At 37.5% G+C, this 18,644-nt stretch overlaps 1 protein-coding gene across 5 annotated transcripts in view; it reads right to left on the bottom strand.

The window, feature by feature from the left end:
* The window catches only part of diaph3 (diaphanous-related formin 3), a 557,032-nt gene that overhangs the window by 154,414 nt on the left and 383,974 nt on the right, over positions 1–18,644 (bottom strand). For all 5 annotated transcript variants that reach the window (XM_049465746.1, XM_049465747.1, XM_049465749.1 and 2 more), the window contains one exon: positions 13,766–13,930. In XM_049465746.1, the coding sequence (XP_049321703.1) occupies positions 13,766–13,930 (165 nt within the window). The remainder of the gene's footprint in view (positions 1–13,765; positions 13,931–18,644) is intronic.

The raw sequence follows: 18,644 nt of genomic DNA, 5'->3' as shown, positions 1-18,644 counted from the left end.
ATTAACATTGTTGTTTTATTTTATAAACTACGGACATATTTCTCCCAAATTCCAAATAAAAATATTGTCATTTTGAGAATTTATTTGCATAAAATGAGAAATGTCTGAAATGACAAAAAAGATGCAGAGCTTTCAGACCTCAAATAACGCAAATGCAAATGAAATGCTCACAGTTTTCATGCATCTTTGCATCAAGTTATCCTCCACCAGTCTTACACTCTGCTTTGCTTTTGGATAACTTTATGTTACTCAATCCTGGTGCAAAAAAAAATAAGCAGTTCAGTTTGGTGGTTTGATAGCTTGTGATCATCCATCTTCCTCTTGATTATATTCCAGAGCTTTTCAATCTGGTAAATTTGAAGAAACTCAAAATTTTTAAGTGCTCTCATTTTTTTTCCAAAGCTGTACATCTCCATGCTTCAATCATAGTTTTCACATCCTTGCACGTCCATGAATTTCAGTCAGCTCCACTGCTCCGCTTCTCTGCATCTGCTGCAGGTTGCCTTCCACCGAGTGAGTGCGCAGAGGGCACGGGGAGGGCATCCACTCTCTCGCTCTTACCCGCTCTCACACACAAGGGCTTGGCCTGTGCTACTCCACACACTCTGCAGTTCAGAGCTGGAGCTCTGCAGGGTGGAGTGAGGGCACGGCAGGCCTGAGCAGGTCTGGAGCTGCTGGTGTGGAAGCTGATGGCAGCAGTGGTGGTGATGGTGGTGACCTGCAGCTGATGGAACCTGATAGAACCATACACTGGATTTAATGGTCTTCAGAGAGGCTGGGGCCATGGGCTCGATGTGCTCAGTGCCAATTGGCCTCACTTGCTCTTTCTCTCTCTTTTTTTAAGGAGTTTATAAATGCCCAGAAGTGTGTGTGTGTGTGTGTGTGTGTGTGTGTGTGTGTGTGTGTGTGTGTCTATTCAACAATGTGGTTCAACGTTGATTGGGTAGAGCTTCCAACTTTATGTCAAAGGTCAACAGCAGTAATGATAGTGGGCAGTTGCATTGTGCAGAAACTCCCACTGACGGGATTCTGGGATGCTGAGGCCAAAGGGCATGTGAGAAGGGTGGGGGTGGAGGAAACGAGAGTGAATGAGTGAGAGAGAGAGAGAGAGAGAGAGAGAGAGAGAGAGAGAGAGAGAGAGAGAGAGAGAGAGAGAGAGAGAGAGAGAGAGAGAGAGAGAGAGAGAGAGAATGCCATGTGCTGGGGGAGGGGATCATCATGTGTGAATGCACTCTGAACTACTGTCAACATTCGCACTTCAACAAAGAACAGAGTCCATGACTCTTCCCTCTCCAGGGGAAGCAGTTCTGGCTACAGCCACTGAAACGCCATCCCAGCAGATGGTGGTGAACTGAATGGGCACTCAGAGCTCTGAGAGGACTTGACCTTTGGCCTTCACTAACTCACTGTCCAGTTCTGCTCAACAATCCACTCTTTATTTCCACTGCACTGCACTGATTTGCAAGTAAGACTGAATTCACAGTAGACAATAGTTAGATAATATAATATTATGATCCATTTTGTTTTTATAATGAATGGATAATGCATTTTCACAGGTTCTGTGACGTAAGCAAATTTTTATTTCATTATATCCCCAATTTACAAAGACAATTACCCAACCCACTCATTAGGACTCCCCTATTACTAGTAATTAGTAATGCCCCCCAACACTAGGAGGGTAAAGTCTAGCACACGCCTCCTCCGACACATTCAAAGTCAGACTTCGCCTCTTTTTAAACTGCTGCTGATGCTGCAGCATTGCCGAGTAGCATCACAGCGCTAACGCTCGGAGGAAAGGGCAGCGACTCGGTTCTGATACATCAGCTCACAGACGCAACCTTGTGCTGATCCACATCACCCTAGGAGTGACGAGGGGAAAGCTGATGGCAAGCTGCATGAACAGGATTCAAACCAGCGACCTCCCACTCATAGTGCTCATAGTGGGGGTGCTTTAGACCGTTGGACCACACGGAGCACAGGCGTCTGTTTTTTAAAGCTATGGCATGATAATCACAATATAGCAAGGTAACAAATCAGATTTCTGTTTAAAAAATGTCATCATTAGTTAGAATGTTATAATCACGCAATTCTGGTGAACAATGTGCACTAGGCACACGTGAGCTCCCACACTTGTCCACATCACACACTTTACTTGCAGCGCATACCCAACATTGTAAGTTTTTGGATGTGGGCTACGTGTTAAATATTAAAATGCTCGTTTCTTCAGAAAATGTTTTATATTCTTAAATCATGTTAAATTAAATTAAAGTAGAGGAAGGTCATTGTAAATTATGTTATTGTTCTTGGTCTATTTTGGTTTAAATAGACCGACAAAAAGTTGTGCCTGTGATTTTAGCACAGTGACGGTGTGTCGACAATTTGAATGATCATTGTGAACATGCACACCACGTTTGTGCGTGTGCTCTTTGCTTGTGTGCACCAGGGCACCATCGTGGTTGTTTTAACTGCTTTAAGTATAGAACACAGGCTCTGCATTTTAGTACCAAGACATTTCTGTCTGTGTCTTTACTGTCTGTGGACCTACTTTGGATATTTAAAAAAAAAAAAATACATTTTTTTCAAGGCAACTTTTCAAATGTCTGCACTGATGTTTTTAAAACATAAATAAAAGAAAAATCTACTAAAACTATAATCAAATCAAAATTGATTATAGTAGGTCTAAAATGAATCTGATAAAAATGTTGAAAAACAATCTTTAATAATAAAATGTGTGTCAGATCCTGAGAGCTCCATTGTGTAGAGGCTAAATTACTGAATCAACTCTGAGCTGATGGATGTATTTATAACTCAAAATAGATTTTCGTCATCCATAAACTAAAAACACTGAGATTTGTAGACCAAATTTCCATGACATTTTCAAAATATTTTGGCTATTTTTATTTTGCCAAAACAGATCCAGGCCATGACCTTAAGAATCATGAACGGTTCTTGTTTGGTAATGGTTTATATAATTACCCCAAACAAATAAGAATAGGATCAAAGGATGTTAATAGGTTTAATATATATTTTGATATATATATATTTTTTTTACCATAATATCCACCTCTAATTCTCAGCATGTCCCAAGAGCTTATGGAGGAGAGGTGTGAAATAAAATTACTAATATTACGTTCCCTCAAAATCCCATTTTATTCACCCTTTTAATTTAAATTTAAAACAATGAGTTTGGTTCTGTGGGTAATGCTGCTCTTCACACTTTCCTAATTAATATAAATACGGCCTGGTTTCTTCCTGTTTTCTCCAGCGCTGTGGACAATGTGTTATACTGAGCAGAACTGATAAAGCAGAACAGGAGCGAGCGATCTCCGTACCGGTACCAGAATACACACCTCTGTCTGCGTGTGTGTGTGTGTGTGTGCCCACCCCTACCCTTCGCTAATCAGGTAATGAGAATAATCAGAGCTTGAGGTGTAACATGGCCCACAGCGGAGAAGAGGAGCACCTTCATCTGTCGTTTATTTCACCGCTCTATTTCAGGATCTCTCTCTCTCTCTCTCTCTCTCTGTCTCGTTGGTATGCAGGCTAATTATAAGGAGGCTGGGTGAAGTGGGTTGTAGCGTAAAGGTGCTCTCCCTCTGTTCCACTCTCCTCCTCTCCGTACAGGAATTCAATTATCAGTAAGAGCTTCACTGGCACGAAAATCCACATAATATCAGAACGCAGATCTACCTTTTCTTACACTTAAATCAGCTCACTTCTCTCCTCCAGCGTAATCGCTCACAGCTGTCCGTCCTGAGGTGTGAGCAATCAGTCACTAAACTATATATATATATATATATATATATATATATATATATATCATACATGACTTCTATACACAACAGTAATTATCAGATCTGATGTACAGACTGGATCACCTGTCAGGTTCAGAGAGTGGAGAGGACAAATAAACCCTAAAACTCTAAAGCTCACTGTGTCACTAAATCATTTTAAACTTTTATTATCTAACCACATTCAGATTCAGCCGGTAACTGTTTTAGTTTGAAAGTTTTTATTTGTTTTTGTTTTTTTCTGTTTTAAATTTGTATGTATTTTTATGCATTTCATTTCATTATTTTATTAAATTCATTATTTTATTTATTTTATAACCTGTTTTAATTTTTGTCCCTTTTTAATCTTTTTTTTTAGTTTATTTTGTCCACTTTATTTATTATTTTATTTATATCTTCTGTTCTAGTTTTTATTTTGTTTTCATCACTTACATTTCCATCACTACTTCATTTTTAGGCCTATATTTCGTGATTTGTGTTTAGATTTTATTATTCTAATTATTTATCTATTTATTTCTTTATATTTTATTGCTTTAAATTTTAGTCTGTCAACACCATCCTTTAATTTTGATTTGTTGCATTTCTTCTTTATTAAATCTTATATTTTTGTAAAGGTTTTATCATTACATTTGTATTGTTTTGGTTAATAAATTCCTCATTTTAGCTTTGATTGAATACTTTTTTTTATTTTTCAGTCCCTTTAAGTTGTACATGCTCGGCTGCATTGTAAATGAGGGAGACCATGAATGTATTAACAAAAAACAAACAAAAAAATAAAATAAAATAAATAAATGGTTGACTGATTGGTTGATTGATTTAAGATATTTACTAGTTTATTTGTAAATTTAACCTATATTCCATCCAATTAATCCCACCCACCCCATCAACAGAACTCCTCCTATGCCTGCAATGCTCCAGACACTAGGAGGGTGAGGATAAGCAATCGCATGCCTCCTCCGATACATGTGAAGTCTGACTCACAATGCACTTAGAGGAAAGCGCTGCATCTCCAGCTCTGATACACCAGAGCTGACTCTTGCACTCTACCCACTAAGAGAGAGTGGCCAATTGTGCTCTCTCAGACTTCAGCTGCTGAAATTGAACAGGGTCAAAAAAAAAAAAAAAAAAAAAAAAAAAAACACAAGAAAAGTGCCTATTTTTCCAGATTTTCCCAAATATTACAAATAATAAACATTAAGCAATGCTATTAGTGAAGGTAACTGGCATCACTGATTATGTAAACAGGTTAGCATTCAGGTTGACCCTTTAAAAAAAAAAAATACATAAGTAAACCACTTTGAATATTGTTATAATGCTGGTAAATCACAACCAATTTGCTGCTAAATGGAAATTTAAACTGGAAAATGTAGCATAAATCTTAACAGTGCTTTGAATTAGGATGTATTATATCACAATACACATCTTTAAGACCCCTGATTGGCTCCTTTTATTAGAGGTCTCTCATCTTTTCAGCTCCACAGACTCCCTAAAGTTTACGGGAGAATAAAGCGATATGGGTGAATGCAGAGCAAAGTGATGCAAGTGTGTGTGTGTGTGTGTGTCTACATGTGCATACACTTCTCGGAATCGGGGCAGTGATGGCCAAAAACAATATTCATCCAAATACGGTCGTCCTGTCAATGTCACTCAGGAGACAGAGCCGCCCAAACTGGAGAAGACTAAGAGAATAAAATGAAGTGTGTGTGTGTGTGTGTCACTGAGAGGATGACTGAGCATGTGTGTGCGTGCAGGAATGTGTGAGTGCACACAGAGGAGTTTGAGAGTGTGTGTGTGTGTGTGTGTGTGTGTAGACTACAGGAGTGTGTGCTGGACTGTTGGTCCCCCGCCACTCCTCAGCATTGATTTAAACAAGCTGCTACTGAGGTGGAAGCTCACTGGCCTGAAAAAGGCCTGTGCAAGTATGTGTGTGTGTGTGTGTGTTTGGCCAGACCCACAGGGGGCAAACCCAATTTGATGACCTTCTAAATAGCCTCGTCCCAAATGACAGGCTCAAACTGCTGAAACTAAGCCAAAGAGACAAGCTGCTCTCTGAGACTTCACTCCGCAGCTCAGCGTCGCCTTTATGATCTACCGTTTATCAGTATACTGTGTTTCTCAGACTATGAGGTGCAATTAAAACCCTTTAATTTCCCCAAAAATCATCAGTGCTCGTTATAATCTGGTGCTCCTTATGTATGAATTCTATTAGTCAGGTAATAAGGGGCAGTAAAGCCACTCTGCTAAAGTACAGAGTTATACAGGGGTTTCAATGAAGTTTCTCCAGCACTAAGGCTGGAGCAGAATTAGCATTAGGCTAGCTCTTTCGCCATTTAGAGGTAAGTATATTGGACTGTAGACTGCGTGTTTACCGTGTTAAAACTGATTCCTCAGTGTAGAGCTGTCGGGTGGCATTTACTAGCACTAAGCGAATATCGCTAAAGTTAAATGAGTGCTGGATGTTAATCTACACAGATTTCTCTCCTGAAAACTGTTTATTTGTGTATGTAAACCGCAGCTAGCGCTGCTGCTAACCAGGCTAAAACACTGGAAATCTAAGCTTTCTATAAATTAAGCAAAGTGCTAGCTGTGGTTTACTCACCCAAATGAACAGTTTTCAGAGGATAAATCTATCGATGTAGATTAACACCCAGCACTCATTTATCTTTGAAAGAAGATTTTATTTTAAATTAGCGTAGCTTTACAGGTCTTACAGGTCTCTCCACCCAGCAAGAACTGCTGAATTTTAAAGGAAAACATGGTGACACCACTGTTCCTTACTAGTGTCACTTAAAATGTGCCTTATAATCCCTTATAATCACCTAATGTATGAAAACAGACCTCGAAATAGACATTCATTGACAGTATATGTATATGTTTATACTTCTCTACATCCAATCACAATCCGATTTATTCACTCTATCTGGATGGAGAGATTTATCTGGATAGGGGTTTTATTGAATGATGAGAAGCCGGAATGAAAATGAGCTGAAATGAAATAGTAGTAACGAGGCTATTTTTATTAAAATGTAAGGAGTAGAAAGTTCAGATAATTGTGTGAAAATATAAGAAGTAGAAAGTAAAGTTGAGAAAATCAAAATTTCTCGTTAAGTAATGTAAAACAAAGTACTTTAATGCTTGACACCTCTGGGATTAACCAGCTAACCAAATAGAGATTGTGTTTATTCCCCATGTGTAACTGTCTAATGAAAGCATTATTAACTCAAGAGATATGTGTAGCAGGTAATTGAAATGTCATCGATTATAAGGATACGCTTAAGCGAAAGAGTGGAAAGAGTGTAAGAGAGGACCCTTTTCAGCGGCGCACTGCAGGAGCGCATTATCATGCGTCTGGCAGAAGGCCTGTCGAGGGTCTGTTCCCCAAATTTCTGCGTTTCCATCATGAAATCATTTAAAATAATAAAAGCAATGAGATTCGTCTCATCATCGCTGCAGCCGAGTGGAAAATAACTTTGCATTTCAAATGGCATTTCATAGAGCAGACAGCCCGCGCCGCTTTCGTCAGATTACTACGCTGTAACAGGCAGAATCGGAATGAGTGTGTGGGAGTGTGTGTGTGCGTGTATGCGGAAGGACACAATCAAGAAACTCTCTCTCTCACACACACACACACACACACTCCATCTCAGTCATAGTGAAGAAAAGACAAAAGATGAGGGGGTGTGAAATCCATTTCAGTGGTTTATATGTTAAACCGCTGGTCCAGAGCTGAAGACGGCTGTCGTGCTGCTAATTAGCAGTATTATCTCTGTTCCCCAGTCCAGCACTGGGCTCACACTCCTCAACTCACACTAGCGCTACCTTCAGGCCAAAGGAGAAGGAGGAGGAACAGGCTTGGACTTGTGTCCATGTAAAAATTGAGCAAAAGTGATGCATGATGGTTGCACATGGTATCTTAAAAAAATCCCTTTTAAAATACTTCAATATAGCAAATGAATGTAAAAAATGTTGGAGGGGAAATAAAAACCAGATAAAACCAGATGTGGTGCTGGAATAAAGAATGCATGATATACGTATATATAGGGTTGTGAAGTTAATAAAAAAAAAAAAAAAAGTTTTTTTTTTTTTCTGGTAAAAAAAAAAAAGAGTTAATTTGACTGTAAGGCCAGCCAATTACATCTAAGGTCAGCTAATGTAGTTGACTTTTTTTTTATATTTTAGTTAATGTTAACAATTATTTTATGTCTTATTTATTTGATTATCATCATCATGGATTTTCATTTTGGTATTTATTCCTACTATTTTTTGTCAACTTGCACAATTTTATCTGTTTATTGTGATTTACTTTACTGTCCCATTCTCACATTTTACATTGATTGTGCAATTAACTCTTTTATTAATAAAATGTGAATCTGTCACTTGTACTTCACATTACATTAATGTGATATCACATTAAATATAGCAATAAAAATGCTCCAAATGCTCCAAAATGACCTGAAATTAAATCTTCTATACCTTTACTTTTGCTTGTTTTGGAGATATTAAAGTTTGCCCACACATTCATAGCAAAAAGGGTTGTTAATAGCACTGGTTGCCAAACCCTGTTCCTGGCGGACCCCCTGCCCAGCACATTTAGTGGTTTCCAACTCCACCAGCCCACCATCAGCTCAGGAAGGGCTTGTTAATGATCTGATTAGCTGGATCAGGTGGGCTGGGAGCAGGGTAAACATTAAAACGTGCGGGGCAGGGGGTCCTCCAGGACCAGAGTTATGAACCGCTGCTATAAAGTAGTGTTTAAAGGGTCTGTAATGATAGATGGACCCCTTTTTGGTGTTAAACAGAACTATTTATCAAAAAGTTCCATGTAAAAATATCCCCAAAGAAGTTTTCCTCCAATATGAAGAAGCCATTAACCAAGTAAACAAGTTACAAAATAATAAATAAAAAATACAATGTTAGCATCCAAATAGGTTTTGCATTTGCCAAAACTGCTCCTATTACAGAATAATCCATAAAAATACTTTTTTAAAATATGTATAGGAATCTACATGTAAATTATAGTGGTGTGAAAACGTGTTTGCCCCCTTCCTAATTTCCTGTTTTTTTTTTTTTTTTTTTTTTGCATGTTTGTCACACTTAAATGTTTCGAAACATCAAACCAATTTAAAAAATCTTCAAAGACAACACAGGTAAACACAAAATTCTATTTTTAAATGAAGGTGTTTTTTATTAAGGGAGAAAAAAATCCAAACCTACATGGCCCTGTGTGAAAAAGTGATCGCCCCCTTGTTAAAACATACCGTCACTGTGGTTTCTGACACCTGAGTACACTCTCTCTAGCCACACCCAGGCCTGATTATTGCCACATCTGTTCTGAATCAAGACATCACTTAAATAGGACCTGCCTCACAAAGTGAAGTCCACCAAAAGATCCTTAAAAGCTACACATCATGCCGAGATCCAAAGAAATTCAGGAACAATGGAGTCCTCTTTCTCCATTGTTCCTGGATTTCTTTGGATCTTGGCACGATGTTTAGATCTATCAGTCTGGAAAGGGTTATAAAGCCATTTCCAAAGCTTTGGGGATCCAGTGAACCACAGTGAGAGCCATTGTCCACAAATGGCGAAGACATGGAACAGTGGTGAACCTTCCCAGGAGTGGCCGGCCGGCCAAAATTACCGCAAGAGCGCAGCGACGACTCATCCAAGAGGTCACACAAAAGACCCCACAACAACATCCAAAGAACGCAGGCCGCACTTGCCTCAGTTAAGGTCAGTTTTCATGCCTCCACCATCAGAAAGAGACTGGGCAGAAATGGCCTACATGGCAGAGTTCTTGTACGAAAAACACTGCTGAGAAAAAAGAACATCAAAGCTCGTCTCAATATTTCCAGAACACATGTTGATGTATCCCCAAGACTTTTGGGAAAACATTCGGTGAACCGATGAGACAAAAGTTGAATTCTTTGGAAGGTGTGTGTCTCAGTACATCTGGCGTAAAAGATAAAACACTGCATTCCAGAAAAAGAACATTATACCAACAGTAAAACATGGTGGTGGTAGTGTGGTGATGGTCTGGGACTGTTTTGCTGCATCAGGGCCTGGAAGACTTGCTGTGATAAATGGAACTATAAATTATGCTGTCTATCAAAAGATACTGATCATCTGTGTGTGACCTCAAGCTGAAACCAACTTGAGTTCTGCATCAGGACAATGATCCAAAACACACCAGCAAGTCCAACTTCTGAATGGCTGAAAAAAACTAAATGAAGACTTGAGTGGCCTGAAAGTGCTGACCTGAATCCGATTGAGATGCTGAGCCATTGCCTAAAAAATGTCGTTCATGCTGGAAAACCCTCCAATGTGGCTGAATTACAACAATTCTGCAATTTTTTTATTATTTTACCTGCTGTTGCAAAAGTAATCAAGCACAAATAGGGATTCGGTCTAGGTTTTGCATTAAAAGCACATCTTCAGACCACAGAGGAAAGAAATAAGTTTAGATACAAGTTAGTTGTGGAACAAAAAAACACTAAACCAGCGAATCTCAGACTCACTACTCCAGTACCTTCCCAAAGCCTTAAAGGCTCATTCACATTCGCTCCCTTTATGTATGAAAATGAACACATCCACCCTCATTAGCGCATGTTCGGCAGATGTGTTCTGCGCTCCTGCAAGCTATTTGTTTTAAACACAGCGGGATGAAGGCTGACTATATTGTATTCATCTCGCTGTTAATCATCTCTTCAGAACGAGCTGAATAAGCCTATATTTAATATATTCAGACATTTACTGGATTTAACATGCATTTAGTGTTTTATTTGACTTCTATATAATTAATATGTCATATTAATATACTTGTTTTCTGTGTTCCCTCTATTAAACATCTGGTGTTCAGACAATGATAAGTGTGCTGCAGTCTCTTTGGTGCCTCTGGGCCAAATGTTACGGAAAGTAATGTTTAACCTAACAGACGAGAAGATTGCATCTTTACAGTGCAGGAAGGAGGAAAAAAAAAAAAAAACGAACATAGGAGAATGAAAAAAAAGACTAATAATACAGGAGTTAAATAGTGATTTTAGTTGCGTCCACATGTGAGATGTCTTTCATTTTCATTTCTTTTTTATTTCAAATTGCACGCTCCCATACCAGTAAAAATTATTCTACAACCTTTTTCATCTTTTAGAATACCAGACGCAAAAGCAACCTCAGCTTATATTAGCTTATATACATTGGCTTGCAAAAGTATTCATACCCCTTGAAGTTTTCCATATTTTGTCACATTACAACCACAAACATAAATATATATTTCATTGGAATTTATTGTAAAAAGACCAACACAAAGTGGTACACGATTGTGAAGTGGAAAGAGAAAATTATGAAAGATTCAAAACATTTTTTACAAATAAAGAACGGAAAAGTGTGGTGTGCAAAAGTATTCAGCCCCTTTTCTCTGACTGCAACCAATTGCATTTAGTTGCCTGATGACTGCAAATGACTAAACAAAAAAAGTGCACCTGTGTGCAATCTAATCTAATCTCAGTACAAATTCATCTGCTCTGTGACGGCTTTAGAAGTTGGTTTGGAGGATATTGGGGAGTAAACAGCATCATGAAGTCCAAAGAACACACCAGACAGGTCAGGAATAAGGTTGCAGAGAAGTTTAAAGCAGACTTAGGCCATAAGAAGACTACAAAAAAATTCCCAAGCTTTGAACATCTCACGGAGCACTGTTCAATCCGTTATCCCGGAATCCTGGAAAGATTAATGCACAACTGTACAGTAAACCTACCAAGAACCGGACGTCCACCTTAATTTACAGGCCGAACAAGACAAGGAGAGCACTGATCTCTGGGCTGAGATGCAGCCAAGAGGCCCATGGTGACTCTGGATGAAATGCAGAGATCCACAGCTCAGGTGGGGGAATTTGTCCACAGAACAACTACTGTAGTCATGTTAGAATGATCCAGTCAAAGTTCAGACCTAAATCCCATTGGTCTTCTGTGGCAAGACATGAAAACTGCTGTTCATAGACGCTCTCCATCTAATCTGACTGATCTTCAGCTGTTTTGTAAAGAAGAAATGGGCAAAAATATCAGTCACTAGATGTACAAAGCTGGTGGAGACAAATCCCAAAAGACCTGCAGCTGTAAGCAGCGAAAGGTGGATAAACAATGTATTGATATGATATTTTTGCACACCACACTTTTCAGTTTTTTATTTGTATTTTATTAGATTTTTGTTGGTCTTTTACATTAAATTCCAATGAATTATATATTTATGTTTGTGGTTATAATGTGACAAAATATGAAAAACTTCTGCAAGCCACTGTATTTCATCATATTGAAAGAAAAGATTTCTGATGCTTTATGTAGGTAAGTGATTGCCTACAGCAGTCTATAGACTAAGTTTAACAAATCATACATTTAATACACATATAGCAGCTAATTTTTCCCACACTACAATTTCATTATTAAAATAGTAAGTGGAAGATTTGGCTCAAAGTGGTCCGACAAACTAAGGGGTTCTCACTACAATCTGAGAGTTGTCGTTTCGCTGGGTTTTAAATATGTTTTTTTGCTGCAAGAGTTTTATTTATGCTGATATCCATGTAACATGTGTCAGTGATGATATAAAAGTACCCTGGTGCTAGGGCTGCAACTAATGATTATTTTGGTAGTCAACTAATATGGCGATTAGTCAACGATTATTTCTGCCATCTCTAAAAATAATAGAAACAGCAGGACATGAGATTTAAATGGCATTTGAATATCTGAATGTTGTTTAAACATGGAAATTACTGATATTTAGTGATTAAATATGTAATCTGTTGGGTTTGTGTAGAAAGAGTGTAAACTGTGTGAGTCGACAATGAAATTTGGAGTCGACAAATGAAAAAAATCGACATTAGTGCTGTGCGATATGACAATAAATATTGTGGGGACGATAGAAAAGTGTCTATCGTTTTACTTACCTTCTATTGTTTCTACAGTAATTTAATCAATTATTCATGCAAATATATAAAAAAATAGGCTACGATGTATCGGCGTGGTCACTTTGCATAAACTCGGTTTATATAAGTGATAATAAAGTAATCTTTGCAAAAAAGCTTCATAACGTGGTTTTGCGACGTGACGCTGCTTTACGTTTTTTGACGGTCACGTGCAGACACACCGGTTTGCGTCGTGCTTTACGTTATTAAACTAATGAGAGCTGAAGAATGGAGACGCATTGTTCTTTTGAAAAAAAAAAATAGCTCCTGCATCTACCTCATCTGTTTTTATTTGATACATATATATTGCTGCACTAAAAGGTAGTAATTCTCATTCGTGAAAGTTTGGTTTAATGTCACTTTGAAATAAAGTTGGAAAAAAGTAAGCAATTATATTACTTTGTCATATTTTTAGAAGAATAACTGAAAACATACTTAAATGTGATATATCATGTTATATATCTTTATCGTAATGTAAAAAATTCCATATTGTGATATTTGATTTTTCCCATATCGCCCAGCACTAATCGACATTGTTGATTATACCGACTAATCGTTGCAGCCCTAGCAGATACAGACTGGTTCCATAATCAAACATATCGGCAAGCTTTCAGAGAACATGCACAGATACTGCAGAAATGAATAGATAATACGAACAGAAGCCTCTGTACATGTGAGAATCCGTTTTTACGTTAAGCATAACTTAGCCTTAAGACATTAAATGTCAGTCTAAATATAACCCTCTCAGAAGATCTGACGTGTGAAATTGAAGATGTTGAAATAAACACAGTACACAGGGTTGAGAACACTACTGCTCCACTGTGTTACTGGAGTAGCTCGCAGGTTTTATAGAGAAAGTTTTCTGAGTGGGTTTTTGTGCTGGAAGAAGTTGAGCAAGAGCATACAAAAACAAAACAAAAAAAAAAAAACAGCCCTGAAATCTCACGAGAGCAGAGGAAAAAAACAGCGAGGCTGCTGCACAGCACCACAGCACACAAACACAACCACAAAGCTCAGCCCCTACCGCAAACATGGCTCTGAAGTTGCTGAGGTCTGTGAAGAGTTCCTCCACAGAGGTCTTCTTCGGGTCGACGGCGAAGTACTCCACCATGTTCTGGTACAGAGTGCCCATGTTGCTGTGCATGATGACCAGCTTCTGGTACTGCTCCCGAGCCTGCATGGAGAAGCTGTGAGGATCTGCAGTTAAGGAATTAAACATTCATTTATACACATTTTCTTACACGTCTTTTTTTTTTTTTTGTAGTTTAGAAGGATATTCATGAACACATCTACTAATGCATCTAAAAAAAAAAAAAGAATATCAATGAAAAGTTACTTTATTTCAGTAATTCAGCTGCAAATGTGAAACACAGTGATCTATTTTAAAGAAAGAATTTCATTGTACGAGGAAACTTGTTTCTTACTGTGCACATGACAATAAACTCTTTGAAACTTTAAGCATCTCAGAAAAACTAGAACATTATATAAGACCGATTGGTACTTTTGGCAGTGTGCCAAGTCCTGCTGGAAAATGAAATTAACTAGTTTTACTACTTGATTGAATTTACTTTAACAGGTTATGTATTACAATCATGAATTTACCTGAGCACTGCTACTATAATTAATAATTAACCTCAACTATGCTACTCTGATCATTAATTTACCTCAACAATGCTACTCTGATCATTAATTTACCTCAACAATGCTACTCTGATAATGAATTTACCTCAGTAGTGCTCCTCTAATCATGCATTTACCCATGCACTGCTACTCTATGAATTTCCCTCAGCAGTATTTCTCTAATCATTAATTTACCTCAACAATGCTACTCTAATAATTAATTTACCTCAACAGTGCTACTATAATCATGAATTTACCCCTGCACTGCTACTGTAACACTGAATTTACCTCAGCTGTGCTACTATAATCATAAATTTACCCCTGCACTGCTACTGTAACACTGAATTTACCTCAGCAGTGCTACTATAACAATGAATTTACCTCAGTAGTACTTCTCTTATCATGACTTTCCCTCAAAAGTGCTACTTTAACAATAAATATACCGCAGAAGTGCTCCTCTAATCATGAATTTACCTAAGCAGTGCTACTATAATTATGCATTTAACCCCCACACTGCTACTCTAATCATTACTTTCCCTAAACAATGCTACTATAATCATGAATTTACCCCTGCACTGCTACTTTAATCACGGATTTACCCCAGCGTACTACTATAACAATGAATTTACCTCAGAAGTGTTACTGTAAGATTAAATATACCGCAGGACTGCTACTCTAATCATGTCTTTCCCTCAAAAGAGCCACTGTAACAATGAATTTACCTCAACTCAATGATATAATAGCAATTAATTTACCACAGCAGTGCTACTTTTAATCATGGATTTTGCTCAACAATGCTAATATAATCATTAATTTACCTCGACAATGCTACTACAACAATGCATTTACCCCAGAACTGCTACTGCAACAATGAATTTACCTCAGCAGTGATACTATAACAATGCATTTACTTCCGTAGTGCTATTTAAGTATTCAAATGTGACTGAAATTTACACAGGAGAATGCAATAAATGCACTTTGTATATCTATTCCATGTACAGCATCTCGGTCAACACCAGTTGTTTAAAGGGCGCTTTTTAAATAAATCTCTCTTACTTACCTACTAACATTTATCTGTGTGTGTATAACTGCGTACGTGTGTACGATATAATGATAATGCTTCACATAAAATATTGCTGCAGCAGAAATGCTTCAGTGATGGAATGTCAGTGCGCAGAATAAATTAGTCTTTATGAATTGCATGCAGGATGGTAATTATTTGAGATGAAATATCTCAGGGATTCATCATTGTAATGTGATATACTCGCGACTCGCACCTCCTCAGTTAAAATGCCATCAGTTCCACCATTTCTTCAATGTTAACAATCTGGGCCGTTAGTAAGACACCATGATCGCATGCAAGTGAAAACAGTGCTAATAACTCGTGTTTTCTGGTGGAGGCAGAGTGTTAGCAAAGTTTTAAATGCAATAAAACTCATACTGTGAAACCGCATGGGCCCGATCTAAGCTATCTATAGCGAATCGGTCAATTGAGGATCGTGCAGCTGTATTTAGGGTGTGTTCGTGTGTCTTTGCTATCGTAACGATGGGAAAAGTACACCATGAACGGCTCAAACCGAACAAAAGTCATGTACTAATTCTCTTAATTGATAATGGGCGTGTTAATTTTGGACGTAACGTAAAATAAACCAATCAGTGTGCCAGTTGTCATTCCCTTTAAGAAGCAGGTGAGCTCTGACTTTGGCGCGTTCGGATCATAACAGCGCAGGGCTTTTGTGCGTCTCAGCAGAGTAAACTGAGCTGCTCGTTCACACTGTGAAGATACACCAGCAACTCATTTAAGGGAACAGCAATGTTATTTTATTCTTTTTTCCGTTTATTGTTGAGTTAAAAATCGGGGTTTCTCATAACAATTACAGAACTACATAAATATATTACAATTTGTATTTTATTTTGTAGATTTTGCCATTTTTAAGAGTCTTAATGATACAAAAAAACAACAACAGAGCAACTTTGGAATATAATCAAGAGGAAGACGGATGATCACAAGCCATCAAACCACCAAACTGAACTGCTTGAATTTTTGCACCAGGAGTAAAGCAGCATAAGTTATTCAAAAGCAGTGTGTAAGACTGGTGGAGGAGAAGAACATGATGCCAAGATGTATGATAAAAAAAAAAAAAAAGTGATAAAAAACAGGGTTATTCCACCAAATATTGATTTCTGAACTCTTAAATTAATCTTTATGAATATGAACTTGTTGTTTTCTTTGCATTATTTGAGGTCTGAAAGCTCTGCATCTTTTTTTTTTGTTTTGTTATTTCAGCCATTTCTCATTTTCTGCAAATAAATGCTCTAAATGATAATATTTTTTATTTGGAACTGGGGGGTTGTCCACAGTTCATTTTCTATTTTAATATACAGTATTATAAGCTCAGCTGATAATGTATTATAATCACAATTCATGGTGCATAATAAACATGTTAATAATGCCCTATGAATGCATTATAATATGTTATGAATATGTTTAAAGAGTCAATTAGAGATGACATTCTTAGAAAGTGTTTCCAATATTTCTTTACAGAATGCTTCTGTTTCGGGCTTTAAAGATTCCCTCTGGCAGCTTCTACAGTATATGTAAAGAGGTACAATCTAGATTTCCACTTGGAAAATCATTAAAAGCATTAAAACAATAATTAAAATATTCTGACACTGAATAGCATTAGAAGCCACACTCTCCACACGTTCCTCTGCTCAACACAAACATAATTAAGGACGTTACAAATGAAATGGCCGGGGTTTAAAGCAAACCCACCAGAAAGTGCGTTCATCATCCATGACAACTTTATGTGGACATAAATTACATCAGCAGCAGCAGAGCTTCACTTAACACCCTGCTAACACGCTGTATTCCTTTACGCCAATGTTCCCTTTAGCCCGCCGCATTTCACAGCCATTCCACGGCCACTTACAGCACTTATTAAGCACTATCAGACAAGTTTGAAAGGCAATTGACCTCTCGCAGAGGCACACACACACACACACACACATATACACAGCTGCACACACTCCTACACACACTCAGACATTATTAACTCCAAAAGAGTGTGATGAAAACACAGGCCTGGCTGGGGGAGAGAGGTGGGCGAACAAAAATCTTTGAAGAAGATCAAAGTTTCCTCTCTCACAATAGTGAGTGAATAGATAGCAGTCCACATAAAGGGACAGAGGAAGAGAAATCAATGGCCAGCGGGGGAAAGAGAGATAAAACAGAAAAGACAAAGAGAGGGAGAAAAATCTTTGTCCGACTCGATGGCGGAGCAAATGTCAAAGACCAAAATGTATATTTCTGATTAGCTACAGTCCGATTCTAAAGAGCGTACAGTCGCGAGACAACGCAGGACGAACAAATGTGTAATCAAGCGTGAAGTGTGTGTGTGTGTGTGTGTGTAGAAGTAGACATATGCTGTAACTATTTAACTTACAGTCAAAATACCCACTAATTTAATCCCTTTTTTGTCATCAGAGACAAGGAGAAAAACACAAAGAAAAAGAAACTAAAAATAAAAAGACAAACTAGAATCAGACTTGAGATAAAAATCAGCATATAATCAACAGATATTCTTCCACAGCTCCAAATTTCAGTCATTTTCATTTTATAAACACATTTAAAGATGCTGAGGTCTGAATTCTGGGGCATGATCTGATCAGCACCAGCGTATAGATGGGATTGGGGAACAGATTGCAAAATTAATTCATTTTGTGAAAATGCATGAATTCTAGCTTTTGCTGAAAAAAAAAAAAAATTCCAAATACATTTAAAAATGTATTTATTTTAAGAATGTACTCGCTAAGCGAGTAAGTGTTAGTGTAAGTCATACAAAGTCAAAATAAGCACAAAAAGTGCACATTTAAGGCAAAAAAAAAAAGATTTTTGCTTGATTTAAGTCTCACTTAAATTGATTAAACTTATTCAACTTATTTGAGACTTTGTGATTATAACCTTTTTTTAAATCTTAATATGACAAAAATATGTGTATCTAACTGGCATAATGTTTTGCTTATTATAGGCATATATATCTTAATTTAAATATATTTCATCTAGTTTTTGCCAATGCCTGATTTTTTTTTTTTTTTTTTTTGCAGTGCATGTATTTAGGATCTATTTATCGTCTGCAAATAAACCTTTTAGATTTTTTAATCTGGCTTTGTTTTACTAAAAAAACAAAAAAAAAAACCTTAGCAATGAAATTGGCCTGACCTCCACTACATATATTATTTCAGAAAACAATATCTATTTGTGAAACACACAGGACTGTGGG

This window comes from Astyanax mexicanus, chromosome 16 (assembly GCF_023375975.1).
Source record: "Astyanax mexicanus isolate ESR-SI-001 chromosome 16, AstMex3_surface, whole genome shotgun sequence".
In the NCBI taxonomy this organism is placed as follows: domain Eukaryota; kingdom Metazoa; phylum Chordata; class Actinopteri; order Characiformes; family Acestrorhamphidae; genus Astyanax; species Astyanax mexicanus.
Note: the sequence above shows the minus strand (reverse complement) of the source record. Positions and strands in the feature narration are given on the sequence as shown.